General features: G+C 43.9%; 1 protein-coding gene across 2 annotated transcripts in view; it reads left to right on the top strand.

The window, feature by feature from the left end:
- Positions 1-14,319, top strand: part of PM20D1 (peptidase M20 domain containing 1) — a 30,667-nt gene that overhangs the window by 7,086 nt on the left and 9,262 nt on the right. For both annotated transcript variants that reach the window (XM_084853301.1, XM_084853300.1), the window contains exons 4-9: positions 4,301-4,387; positions 5,720-5,853; positions 7,658-7,777; positions 10,274-10,349; positions 10,825-10,886; positions 12,097-12,175. In XM_084853301.1, coding sequence (XP_084709427.1) covers positions 4,301-4,387; positions 5,720-5,853; positions 7,658-7,777; positions 10,274-10,349; positions 10,825-10,886; positions 12,097-12,175 — 558 coding nt within the window. The remainder of the gene's footprint in view (positions 1-4,300; positions 4,388-5,719; positions 5,854-7,657; positions 7,778-10,273; positions 10,350-10,824; positions 10,887-12,096; positions 12,176-14,319) is intronic.

Here is a 14,319-nt window from a genome sequence, read left to right as displayed (position 1 = left end):
AAATGTGCCTCTGAGGATGGTGGGAAGGGACACTCCTGAGGATCTGAAACCCCAGTCAGGCTCATTTGGGAGAATGAAGTTTTTCAAATAGCCAGGTCCAAGTCAAATAGGAATGTATAGGTCATCTCATAACCAACACTTTGAATTGATGAGTGTCACATGTATCCTGTAACTGTTCCTGGTCAGTAGTCTCACTGCAGCATTTTAGTCCAGCTTAGCTTTCCAAACACTTTTCAAAGGCAGCCCCACATAGAGCACATCACAACTGAGAGGTAAATAAGGCATGTGTCACTGTGGCCAAATCTGACATTTCCAGGAACAGGCCCAGCTGTGCAAATGCACTCCCAGCCACCACTGGAACCTAGGCATCTAGCTTCAGGGCTGAATCCAAGAGTACACCAAACTGCAATCCTGAGTCTTCGAGGGGGTGTAACCTCATTCAAGACAGCTGGAATTCCTATTCTCTGATCTGGTTCTTCTGACCGAATGGTGGGTGTTCATTCACTTCTGGATTGGGTTGTGCTCCCTTTTGGAGGAGGAGGTTCATAGCTTGGGGGTTCTCCTGAAGTCATCGTTATCACAAGGCTCAGGTGGCCTCAGTGGCATGGAGTGCCTTCTACCAGCTTTGGCTGGTGGCCCAGCTACACCTCTATCTATCTGGACAGGGATAACCTGGCTTCAGTATTCTATGGTCTGGTAACCTCCAAGTTATATTATTGCAATGTGCTCTACATGGGGTTGCCCTTGAAGATGGTTCAGAGGCTGCAGCTTTGTGCAAAATGCGACAGCCAGATTGATATCAGGTCTGAGCATATAACACCAATTCTGGCCTGCTTGTGCAGGCTCCCTAGATGTTTCTGAGCCCAATTCAAGGTGCTGGTTTTGACCTATAAAGCCTTACATGGCTTGGGTCCTCAATACCCAATGAAGCACTATTCCCAACATGAACCTACCCATACGCTGTGATCAGTATCTGAGATGCTGCTCCAATGTGCCTCTGTGGGTGGTTCATAGGATGGCAACAAGAGACAGAACCTTCGTGGTGGTAGGCCCCTGACTGTGGAATGTTCTGCCCCCTGAGGTCCACCTGGTGCTAACGTTGTCAGCTTTTTAGTACCATGTTAAGACTTTACTCCCAGGCATATGATGAGGCTTTTCATGTCAGTACCGGTATTTTATTGTTAATTTTTTTAGTTGTTTTAAGTAGTTTTTAAATTTTTATATGTTATAGGTTTTATATTATGTTTGTAATGTGGGGCATTTTAGGTTGGAGTTTTTGTGAACCACCCAGAGAGCTTTGACTATTGGGTGGTATAGAAATGAAAAAAATGAAATGTCAACTTCCTGGGCCATTTGCTTACTTGAGAGGTCAACCAGGGCTTTGACAAAATTGCCAGCCAAGGCAGCAGGAACATCCTGAAGAGTCGTCAGGAAACTATTTGGATTCATCAGCTTCCTGGGGTGGACATTTTACTTGGTCCCTGCAGAGATTTTGAGTCCTAGTAAGTCTAAACCCTATTGTCTGTGCATGACAACAGAACTGTAGAAAGTTCCTTCACACCCAGATTACCATCATCCCACCCCCTACAGAAAACACATCCAGAGTGTGCCCTGCTGAATGAGCAGGGCCAGACACCAATTAGGACACACCCCTAGTTGCCAGGGAAGCCATGACATCTTGAGCCACTTCCAACCGGACAGCTTCAGCATGTATGTTGAAGTCCTCCAACAACAACACTCCTGAGACCACCCTGACTAGTTCAGGAAGGAAAGCTTTTGGGCAGCAGGGTGGGCAGTACACCAGCAGAATTCCTATTCTGTCCTGAACACCCATCTTCACACTGTGCAATGAGGCATCTGGTCAGGGGGATAAAATCTAGGGATGTACGAAAGGCACTTACCTTTTCGCAGCTTGGCTTCGCGGTGGCAGGGAGGCGCTTCGCTTCTCCCCCCGAAGTTCAGGCGAGCGGGGGGGAGGCGTCCCGCCTTGCCTGGCCGAAATTCAGGCCGGGGGGGAGGCGCCCTGCCTCGCCCGGCCGAAATTCAGGCCGGGGAGAAGCGCCCCGTCTCCCTGGCCGCGAAACAAAACAAACAAAAAAGACGCCGTGATAGGCTACGTGACGATTTACGTAGCCTATCACGTAAAGATTTACGTAGACTACAGGGACCAAATAAGGAACGCAAATGGCGGCGCCCCATGGGGGCTGCCATTTGCGTACGTGCTTTTTCTTTTTTTTCAAAGTCACCTGTGATAGGCTACGTAACGATTAACATAGCCTATCACGGCTGACTTTGGAGATCTAGCCGTGATAGGCTACGTTAATCGTCACATAGCCTATCACGGGGTTGTTGTTTTTTTTACTTCAGCTGTAATGGCGGCGGCGGCAGCCGGTTGAAAGGCCGGCTGCCGCCCCCGCTGAAAGCTTGCCGAACCGCCGCCAGGACCCGCCGCCGGGAGGGACATTCGGCTACGCTAAGTCCCATCCCGGGGGGTGGCAGGGGGGTGGCGGAGAATTTCACCGCCAATTTCGGGGTGCCAAATGCGTTGGCACTCGGCCCCCCGAAGATTCGGGGAGAAATTCTCCGCCATCCCTACTAAAATCACAATAGACCACTGAAGTTCCACTTCCCTGCCCTCTAAGTCTTGCCTGTTGCTCCAAGGAGGACCCAGATAGGCAAAGCTGGGAGAGGTGGATGGAACTCTCTCCCTTGAAGTGTGAAGGTTTGGCTTAGCCCCAGATTAAAGGAAGAAATTTAAGAATAAAATAATACTGTACTGACCTCTAACTAATTGAAACAGAGTACCGTTAATTGCATGGACTTAACTGAGGGGGTGTTTCCACCGGCAATTTACTCTGAGCTGGCTGTGTGTTGAGGTCCTTGAGGATAGATGACATTATGGCTATCCAGCAGCCGCCCTGGAGCTTATCAGGGAAAAACTGGATTTCCTGAGACTGCTTAAAGTCCGATTCTTTTCCTTAAGTCGGGTTCTCTCTGGTATAGTTGATGTATGCCCCAGCCCCCCCCCCCCCACATTTAGCTCAGGAATGCTAGCCCTGCCCAGGGTGGGCAGTACACCAGCAGTTAAGGGGTGTTTCCTCCCATTGTGCTGAATGAGGCTTGCCCTCTCAATGACCACAGAAATAGCAGAGAAGCCCCTCAATTGACAGGGCACATATCAAAGCCCAATTCCCTAAATGCAATTAAGCGCGATCTCGAAGCTCCAATCCATTGCCTTAGGGCGTAACTCCTTCACAGCTTCCCTATAGAGATCCTGTGCATTAAAATGGGGGCTAGTTTTGGTCTCTTTCCCACAAAAAAAACCATTAGTGTCTCCTCAGAATTAACTCCCATTGCGGTCTGTGAGGCTTGCCTTTGAATGCTCACATCAGAACTTTCAGAGATTTCCCCCTCGATTGAAATGGCACACTTTAAAGCCCAATGATCAAGCGTGATCTCCACGCTCTGATCCATTGCCTTAGGAAGTACTTCACAGCTTCATAGATATCGTGCAGGTTAGAATGGGGGCTGGTTTCTGTCTTTGTGTTTACTGGTCTATTTCCCACAACAAACCCATTGCTGTCTACTCAGAAGTAACTCCTTTTGTGGTTAGTGATGTCCTGTGGGTTACAATGGGGGCTGGTTTCTGTCTTTCTGTCCCCCCCCCCACTTCTTTCCCAGCACAAGCATGTGTGTGTCTACTCAGAAGTAACTCCCATTGTGCTCAGTGAGGCTTGCTCCTGAAATGCAGGTGCATCTGGACTTTTAGGGGAGAGGGGGGAAGCCTCTCTTATTGGTTGAGCAGACCCTGCCAGTCAGATGATGTTCACTCCCATCAGGAAGTATGTTCTGTGAAGCAATTTTTAGTGCCGCGGAGCATCTGCTCGTGGAACCCTGCTCGCAGCAAAGCCGATTCCTTTTAAAAAATCCGGTACTCCTCCATTAGCTTTTCCCTTCGTTGTCATGGAAACAAGGTCCTAGTCAGTTGTCCTAGAGAGGATTATAAAACTAAATGAGCAGGCCAAAATCACAGGAGTAAATAAATAAATAATGTTTCTTTTTTTAAAAAAGTCTATAGAAGCTGTGGTGCAACAATTTAGCTTTGTTGAATAGAAAAGGAGAAAGCCCTCCTATGTGACATAGAAAAGGGAATACTAGATGCAGCTAAGGTATACATGAAACTCTATATATGAGCTCTGTTTTCTTATAGCCAAATACTTGTTGCTCCGAATATGAGACAGATTCTCTAAGCAAGATGCCAAATACCATGATGTTTAACCATTTTTTCCGATTTCCTCAGGGGATTCTACATGCTCTAGAATTCTTATTGAGACGAAATTACAGGCCTCACAGGTCTTTCTATATCGGCCTTGGGCATGATGAAGAGGTACTCCTTTTTGCCTTTGTAAATTTCCCCCATATTATTTATTTATTTTAGAGTTGTAGACTACTCCATCCTAAAGTGTGAAATAGTGGATTTTGAGTCAGCTTGCTACTCTGTTTATCCAGAGAGTCGTTAATGTTGCTGTGCTGTCTTAATACCAGCTTTTTCACACTTTGAAGTGGTAGGTGTCCATGGCCTATTCAGCTGTCAGCAGCATTGGAATGTTTTGCTTTGTGAAGATGGAAGAATGTATATCTTTGATGTTGTTTAGCATTGCATTTCTGTGTCCACCCCCACCTCCCCAATCAAATAAACAAAAAAGAACTCTAAATGTTAAGCAAGATGGTCTGCACTCCATGTAGAACAGGACTGGGAAACCTCTCACAGTCTGAGAGCCAAATTCAGTTTCAAAGAAGCTCTTGAGGGCCACATTCCGGTGGTGGGTGAGACAAAGGATGTGAGGCTGAAAGCAAAAGGGTCAGGGCCAAAATACAACACGCACACACACACACACACACACACACACACGCACACACACACACAGCATATTATAGCTTAAAGCTCTTACTGCCAATAACTAAACATTAGGAGAAGCATGTCAACCTTTTACAATGGGAAAAATGCACAAAAGCCAGGAAGCCACCAAACAATCAGTGGTTGGGGGAAGGGGGACATGGCCATCAGGGCAACCCTGGAGGGCTGGATTGGGATCCAGGCCTGAGGTTCTCCACTCCTGAGACTTCATTATGGAAAGAGGTATACTGAAATGTATGGGTTTGTTATTGGAGATTGGGGAATTCTGTCACTTTTCCTTATACTACTGGAAGACTGGTACTACTGGCTATTGTGTGTCACAAAAATGAATATATTTTAATGCAGTACCTGCTTGTGGCACTCACACACCAGCCTCAAACAACATGCCACAGCTTGTGGGTTAAAAGAGACCATGAGTTATGCGAGGATTGGTTATACTTCCTGTAACCCATGCACGACATGACAACCACCAAGCGAGGGTTGCATATTCAAAATGGCAGCCGCCGCATCCTGCATATGCTACAGCCTCAGTGCAAAGAACCCCAGCACTACAATTACTTCTGAGTGCAGGATTTCAGCAAGATTCAGCAAATAATGTAATTATTAGAATGGGATTGTGTACAGTTCATTTAGATGCAAATTTCAATGGTTTGGGGAATAAAAAATGGCTGTCTCTAGTTGAAGGCAACTGTATAGTAATTGTCTTCTTCTACTGAAGCACTGGGTATTTACTGTTGCCTGCAGCAGAATAATAGGCTAATGGCTTGATTTGGTGAGATGATATTGTTATGGGTTTTTCAGGTGGGTGGTGAAAAGGGAGCAAAGATGATTGTGGCTGAGCTTGAATCAAGAGGAGTACAACTTTCTTTCTTACTCGATGAGGGAAGCTTCATATTTGATGGGATCTTCACTGGAATAGAGAAACCAGTAGCTATGTAAGTAAAGTAAGATGAGAACTTCCCAAAACAAATGCCATTCTTGCTCTTATTATGGGCTTTTCTACATGAGGCTTTTAACCCACCACTTTACCAAAGCTTCTGCATCCGGATTCTTTGTGGGATTAACATCAGCTCCTTTACACGTGTTTTTTTTCCGGTGGGCTTCTTTCTCTGCCTTTCTATATATTCCATTACACAACTATTAGGTGGCACTACGGTATAGCAGAATTGCATAAATACATGAGGGTTTTGCGCCGCCATTGACAGAAATACCAGACCTTCCTCGTTAGGAAAAAAAAAACTGCTATAATGTTTGCAAAGCACAGGAGAGGCCCTGGAGGATGACGACATCATGTAAAGCACCCTCAAACTACCATGAGTGAGGAATCACAGGCACACAATAAAAGCCTCATGTAGAAAAGCTCCTTGTGTCATAAAATAGGCCCCTGCTCTACCGCAAATACTTCAGGCAGTAATCTATCAGTATCTTATTTACTATCAGAATCTTAGGGTGCAATCCTATGGCTGCTAGACAGCGGCTAGGGGGCCATAGGATTGGTTGGTTCCTGGATAACCACCTCCCCCACTGCCTTGGAGTCGGCACAGATCATCCCTGCACTTTGCGCTCGTAAGAGCAGCACAGAGCAGGCAAAAGGAGGTGTTCCCAGGGGCGGGGCGAGGAGTGCAGATGTGCCAGTACAACAATTCCTATGTGTTGTCCAGCCTCCCCACCCCACGCTCTGATGTCCTGCAGCCAGACAGCCGAAATCGGCCATCTAGCCATGAATGCAGGGCAGCTGGAGTGCGGAGGAAACGATCCCCACCGCACTCCTCCTGCTGTGCATTGGATAGGCAGTTGCCTCCAAGTTCAGAGGTGGCCGCCTATCCCCATAGGATTGCTCCCTTATCTACTTTTTTGCCCACCTCTGCTCTGCAGTGTTAAAAATGTATACAACCTTCCATCATCCTTCAGGGTGTATAACTAATTGAAATTAGGAATGTGAATGCCTAGTCAGAGTAGCCCCCAGCCAAAAAACAGTATGCACCTGTCTACCACTATTGGTTTAAAGCTGTTGCCCCCCCTCTTACAAGACACAATAGTATTACTGAAAGGAGCATGGGAGTGGTCATTGAGTCATTTGATTTCAAGAAAGCGGTATGGGGTTTTCCAAGTCTGGGTGTGCCAGAGAGGCACTGACATCGTGTCTTGCTGTGTTGCACAGCATAGCAGGCTTATGAACTGACCAGAGACCATATGCATCATACATGGTTTTGTATGTGTTTGTTTTGTTTATTTTAAGAAAAGTAATAAAACTCTAAATAGGATCAGCAATAAGGTGGCAAAAGCCCTCTGTCTATCCTGTGCCTGGCCAGCAAGAGCCAGGCTGGCTGGGAGGAGGATGGAGGCAATTTCAGCTCTCAATCCTCTTAAAAAAAAATTTCAACTAGACAGGCCTCTAAGCCCATCTAGCAGACCTACCTTGTTGTAGACAGAGATGGCATCAGAGAGGCTGTGGGATCCTGGCGATCCTGGCCTCTCCTCTCTCCTCCCCACCCACTGGAACGCTCCCTTTTTTACCACTCTGAGGTCATCTGAGCTCGCTTTTCCAACCTCGGAAGAGCAGCCACTGTGGTGCTTTCTATGGTGACTGTGGGGAAGGGGGAGGGGAACACCCTGATCTCAGGTTATCCCTCCTAAGGTGGCAGAAGTGTCTACAGCCTCGGCAGGGGGAATCTGACATATCCTGTGGTTCCTGAAATGACTTGAAATCTCATTAATGGATTTTTTCTCATTTATCAGAATAGCTATCACAGAAAAGGGTGCAATTACAGCAAATCTCAGTGTGACATCAGAGCCAGGCCACTCATCTGCACCACCCAAGAGGACAAGTATTGGTATTCTTTCTGAAGCATTATCTAAGTGAGTGTTTAACTGTCATGGTAACAGATTAAAAGTGCAATCCTATGCATGTCTACTCAGAAGAAAACTCCACTGAGTTCAACGGGGTTTATTTCCAAGTAAATGTGTATAGGATTGCTGCCTAGTGATGTTGTATAAAATATTTTGCTCTGAAATACCTTGAGCTGCTAGTTGAATATTTAAAAATGAGGATCACTAAAGGTTACTCAGAGTACAGTGGAAGACTGAGGTATTCTGAAATAAGGGATATCAGTTCATTTCATTCTGTGGTGTTATTTTCTATAACAGAGGGCGGCAATTTGCAACCCCTGGGGTGTTCATAGATCCTGAGAAGGTGCCTGCTGGATCGCTAGGTGTTAACCCAGAAGTTAATAGCAAGAGGAGAGTGGAGACAATGAAGCCTAGATCTCATCTTGTCTCCCCACTCTTTCTTGTAATTTGCATTTTCCCTCCTATCATCTCCTCCCTACTTCAAGTTATTTCAGGATGGGAAAAGAAAAGAGGCATGAGATTAAGAGGTAAGGGTTTTCTGTGAAGCCCTTGGGTCAACCCCTTAGTTTCTATACCCAGCTGCAGCTAAGCCTGTCACCAAGACTAAGCACATAAAATGATCACTTATTTTTTCCTTATTTACCCCCACTTCCCTCCCTTCTGTTGTGTCATCAATAAATGCCATTAGTCAGAAGCCATGCCTGATCTACTGCAAATAATTCAGACAGCAATCTACCAGTACATCCTTATTTACCTTTTTACCACCCGTGCTCTGGAGTGTTAAAAATGTATGCTACCTCCAATTTCCTTCAGGTGAATATAACTGATTGACCTGAGGAATGCTTGGTCAGACTAGCCCCAGCTATGGAAAAGTATGCACAGGTCTACAGCTCCTGGTTTAGGGCTGTTACTAAAATTGTCATATTTTAGATAGTATACTCTTTGGAGAAGGGACCTTTCCTCTTGTACTCTGTAAAGCACCATGCATACTTATTTGTTGTTGTTCAGTCGTTAAGTTGTGTCCGACTCTTCATGACCCCATGGACCATAGCACGCCAAGCCTTCCTGTCCTCCGCTCTCTCCCAGAGTGTGCTATGCATGCTTATAGCACCGTATAAATACATAAATAACTATTAGTATTGGTGGCCCCTATAGAATATCCTTTTTTGCTTTCCCTCCCTCTGCCACCCACTTTCCATTCCATTTTTCAGAGGTTGCATGCCTGAAAGACAAGGGAGATGACAGCAGCTCCAACAGCAGTGGAAAAACATTACAGCTGAGAAAGTCTGTATAGGAGTTCTGTCTTTGTGCTGTTATGTTTGATATGTCAACAGTAAATCAGGAGGTGAAAGATTAGGATGGAAAAATGAATTTGGCTTTTCTCTTGTTTACTGAACTAAAGTGATGATGAACAGACAACTCACCTCATGATGGGAATGGGACAATGAGGCCATATGAAACCTGTAGTATTCCAAGTACACTGGCTTTCTCTTGGCTTCTAGGCACAATTCAAACTGCTGTTTCTGACCAAGAGAACCCTTAAAGCCTGGGCCATGCATATCTTAGGGATAGTCTCTCCATATTCAAGCCTACCTGCCTATCAGAGATGGCACTGCTTCACCTGCTTGGTAAAATATGGTTGGGTGAAAATGCCACACTGCAGTGGGCCTTATCCTCCTTTGCTCAGATTGATACTGGATCTCTTTATTGGGGGAGGGTTTAGTTTAATTTTTAGAAAACCTACCACCATTATTGGAACTGTTGCCCATCCAACTGTTGCAGCGATGATATACCTTCCCCATACTCACGATTCTTAAGTTTGCTGAAGACTGTTCCAGTGTTCCATGTGTATGGACAGGTGTTGATTTTATATGGGGAAAGATCAGCAAGAAAACAGGTCTTCACATAATGCTAATGCCACACTAAGTGGGCCTTCTCCTCTTTCGTTCAGATTGTTACTGGATCTCTTCACAGGTTGAACATAAAATAAAGCAGATTTGTAGATTTATCTTCTTTTTTCTCCATCTTTCATATTACAGGAGTTATCACTGACTCTCGATCCCTGTTTTGAAATCTAGTAGCTTCATGTTACTGATTTAAGGCAGAAACTAAAATATTTAACTAAATTATATTATGCTGATTTCTGTTTTGTCACTCACTTATTTACTTAATGGAAGGTTGTAAGACTATCTGGGCAAGATTTGTCAAAGCAGGGTCTTTTGGTTAGTACTTGGATGGGAGACCGCCTGGGAATCAGGCTTCCTGCATGAGCAGGGGGTTGGACTCGATGGTCTTGTAGGCCCCTTCCAACCCTATGATTCTGTGAGATCTATGAGATCTTATGTGTTTTGCACCTAGTTCTTTAGGTGATCAGGAAATTAAAATTATCATTACTACTAAATTCTATCAAAAAACAATATAACTTGTTAGCCTAGATAAATGTATAGATCAACGTAATATAATGAAGGTGTCTTTTATTTTTATTTTTGCGTTTAATTGTAATAGATTAGAGCAACATCCCATGCCCAATCGTTTTGGTCATGGACCTGAAATCATGATGTTTGAGCAATTGGCACCAGAGGTCAGTATTCATTCATTGTGTTTTCAGTAAAGTGACCTTGAAATTAGCAGTGTTAACATTATTATTTAGTAATAAATATTTATCTGTGTCATTTTCTTGGGAGATTTCCTAGGAGCTACTGAACTTGTCACTAGAAAAAAAATTAATAACCTTCAATATTGTTCCAAACTGCTATTGTTCATAGCAGGTTTCCCTTTACTGTAAAGGTTTGATTCTGCCATATTTATTTATTTTACTGATACAAAAAATTATACCCTGCTTCTACCTTGACATGCCATTCTCCTATTGTCCTGGCTCCCACATACAGAGGAAATGGACGTGATAGTGCCTTATGTATATAGCAATTTTTAACATATCCACTCGCAGGATTACTTCAACAGTTTTTTTAAATGTCATATCTTACATCAGAAGAAACCCTTATCTGGAGCCAGATTTGCTGATGCATATTTGCTTTTCCCCTCCCCTTGCTTTTCAGTTCCACTTCCCTCTTAATATCATCATGGCAAATCTATGGCTATTTGCACCTCTTGTTAGCAGGTAAGAAAGTATGATACTTCGTCACATTCTTACGTTAAGATCTGTATGCATGTGTTCATTAGGAGACTGGAACCTTCTTGGTAGTGTTCTGCTTCCTTCTTGAAATCATTTATCCATTTTCGCAAGTTGCCGGATAATGAGCTTTTTTGCACGAGGCATTGTGCACTCATGATTCCTTACTCGTGGTTGTTCACAGGGTCTTTAGACAACATCATGTTCCTCCAGTTTTGTTGCTGTTTTTAAGAGCACTTTCGGGGGGGGGGGTTAGAGCAGGGAAAATGGGGTATTATTTCTGGAAGCGAAAGAAAAGGTTTTTTCCTACTTGTGTAATTGCAATATTCCACTATAGCACAGTGCCACCTAGAGGTTATGTAGTGGAAAAGCAGGAAAGGAAAAGTACTTTGTGTGGAGCTCGGATCTCAATTCTGCAACAAAACTGAACGTAGATACAGTGATTAACAGGCTCATGTAGAAAAGCTCAATATCTCACTGAAAGCTGCCTTAGCAACACCAGCTTCATTTAACCTTTGTGAAATAATATAAAAGGACCTGTGTGAAGGATTTCTATTTTTCCCCAAAATTATGTCATTTATTCATACTGCCATCAATGGCATGGCACTTTACAAAGTAGAAGATAACAGGTCCCTGCTGCAAGTTGTTATAATCTAAAATTTGCTGCATGAAAGACACAGAGGAAGGAGAAGGAAAGAAGGTGTCTTTTTTTCAGTATACTGACTGACTTACAGTGAGGGTGCAGCTTTACTGTTGGGAGCTAGGTGATGTTGGTAGAGTTGTTCTTAACGCTGTTCACTATTTTTTCACTTTCAGTATAGTTCAATGAGCATTCTTATCCTGGAGTTTACACCAGGGGAGTATGCAGCAACTAAATTTTAAAAAAATCTTAAAGGTTCACAATACATACATTGATGGAGAGAAATATCACAAATACAAACAATATTCAATAGGTACCCACAATACTTGCACAGCCATATGTCACTCAACAGTCACAAAATAATGAATATATTGTGTGTGGAAAATGCAGTATTCCCACACTTTCCTCAAGGGAAGAAGTGCAGCTATTGCACAAAAATATGAGAGAGAAATGCATATTTATTAATCTAAAATTTTGTTATCGCTCGTAGTATGCAAAATTCTATATTAGTTTATTTTTAGTCTCTAAGCGTTTTGTGCCTTCTAAATCTTTACACAGATTCCTTGAGCAGACACCTGCCACTAATGCCCTAGTTCGGACGACCACTGCAATCACCATGTTTCGTGCAGGTATCAAGGTACTGTTGTATGGATTTTCCATAAAGTAGAATGAGAGTCTAAATTACTCAGAACTACAATCCTGGATTTTCAGATTACTAATTCCAGGAATACAAGAATACCCTGAGTGATAAATTCTCCCAGATTGGATATTCACTGTTGGCATTCTCCCTTGAAGTTAGAATGTGGATTCAATCCTTGTCCTCTTATATTGGATTTGTAATTGACTGTGGTTCCCAATATGACTGCACAGGCAGAAAGCTTTACTTGAGAATTCAATAATTTCATGGCAAGGGACAGTTTCAATAATTCATGGCAAGGGACAGTTTAATTACAATAGACCCTCACAATCATAATATTTAATATTGACATCAGCCTTCCCAACCTGGTGCCCTCCAGATGTGTTGGGCAGTTGTAGTTCAGCACATCTGGGGCACCAGGTTGGGGAAGGCTGCTTTACAGCACGTTTAAAGGAGGGCAATTTCACACAATACATACCCGCTGCTTTGCCACTGAGTTTACATATAAGCTGCAGCCAGTCTCTGCTCTCTGACCAATATTCCTCTATGATATGTGTGTATTCAAACAGCTATTTGTCACATTCATACTTAACATTTTTAGGTTCAACATTACTGTTGGAAGTTGGGCTGCAGGGGGAGTTGTTTTTACCACTGTGCACTGCTAAAAAAAAACTTAGGTGTACACCCAAGAGCAGTGTAATGTATGAAGAGGCCCTGAGCTTACCTGAACAATGAAAGCAGTTTGTTAGGCTGATAAATGAACACAGTTTATTTATCAGAAAATGCAACACCAAAGAAATTATGGTAGATCTATGCTAAACTTCTTCCTCAAAAAATATTAATTGGCTAAATGGTTTTCACTTGATGTGATAGTTAAACAGTGACACCCAGTGGTGGAACAGGAAAGAACTCTTCAGACTTTTTTCTGTTAATTTTTCTGTTTGTTTAAAACAGTCTCCCAAACTACACATGATGGTGGTAGACCTATATCTTTAAATGCTGATCTGCCCCCAATCATGTATGAAATGGAGTGTGCGACTTAAAGCATAACAAGAGTGCATGAGTAGATGGTTCTGTCCAACAACCCATCTCTGTCCAGCTGCTTTATTCCAGCTAGGCTCACTTTATTCCAGCTAGGTATTAGAATCCAGACAAGGGAAAGTAATTATTGGGGGTCTGGGAAGAGGATAAGCTCCAGGTGAGGGGAGTGCAGGCCAGGAGACGGTTCAGCAACCCTTGCCTGCACACCCCTTTTACACTTTAAATCGCGTCTTCCATCCTCCATTTCATCCATGATGGGGGCAAGCCCATGTTTAAAGACATAGGCCTGCTTCTGTCACATGTGGTTTGACCCTAAGTTTATAACCACCCTGTGTAAATTGAACAAGTATAAATACACTAGTGCTGCCTAATACTGAGACAGGACATGAGCATCTCGCATCTTTCTCTTTTAGAAGGTGGACTGAGGTCTCCCTGTATGAGGATGGAATAAGCCAACTGTATATTTACTCATGTGGCGCAGAGTGGTAGGTGGCAGTATTGCAACCGAAACTCTCCCCACGACCTGAGTTTGATCCCAGCAGAAGTTGGGTCTCAGGTAGGCAGCTCAGGTCGACTCAGCCTTCCATCCTTCCGAGGTCGGTAAAATGAGTACCCAGCTTGCTGGGGGAAAGGTAGTCACGACTGGGGAAGGCAATGGCAAACCACCCCGCTATAGTCTGCCATGAAAACGACAGCGCAAGCGGCATCCCTCTAGGGGTCAGTAATGACCCGGTGCTTGCACAGGAGGAACCTTTCCTTTCCAGCAGGCATGGATGAGTTGAGTGTGAGTGGGGCCCAGGTCTGACCACCCTTTTCTAGGAGAAATGAGCCATTCGGTGCCACCCAACATAGGTCAATGCTGGAACAAGTGCATATGTGTCTGGTGGGTTTCTCCTTTGCCAAAGAGGGAAAAGCAATTTCATTCCATACAATGGCTATAGGGAGGGAGGGTAACAGTGGCACAAACAGAGTAAAGAAGTGGGTATCCATCCCATAAATAACATTTGAAAGGCTGATTTAATATTAATATTATGCCACAGGCCAGCTAAGGACTATGTAATGGCTTCAGAAATTACTAGTGGACAGTGGAGCGTTTTTTGAAA

The sequence above is a fragment of the Heloderma suspectum genome, chromosome 4 (genome assembly GCF_057233095.1).
Source record: "Heloderma suspectum isolate Gila_16-S chromosome 4, 16-S_ref, whole genome shotgun sequence".
NCBI lineage: Eukaryota > Metazoa > Chordata > Lepidosauria > Squamata > Helodermatidae > Heloderma > Heloderma suspectum.
This window is presented reverse-complemented; position numbering and strand designations above follow the sequence as displayed.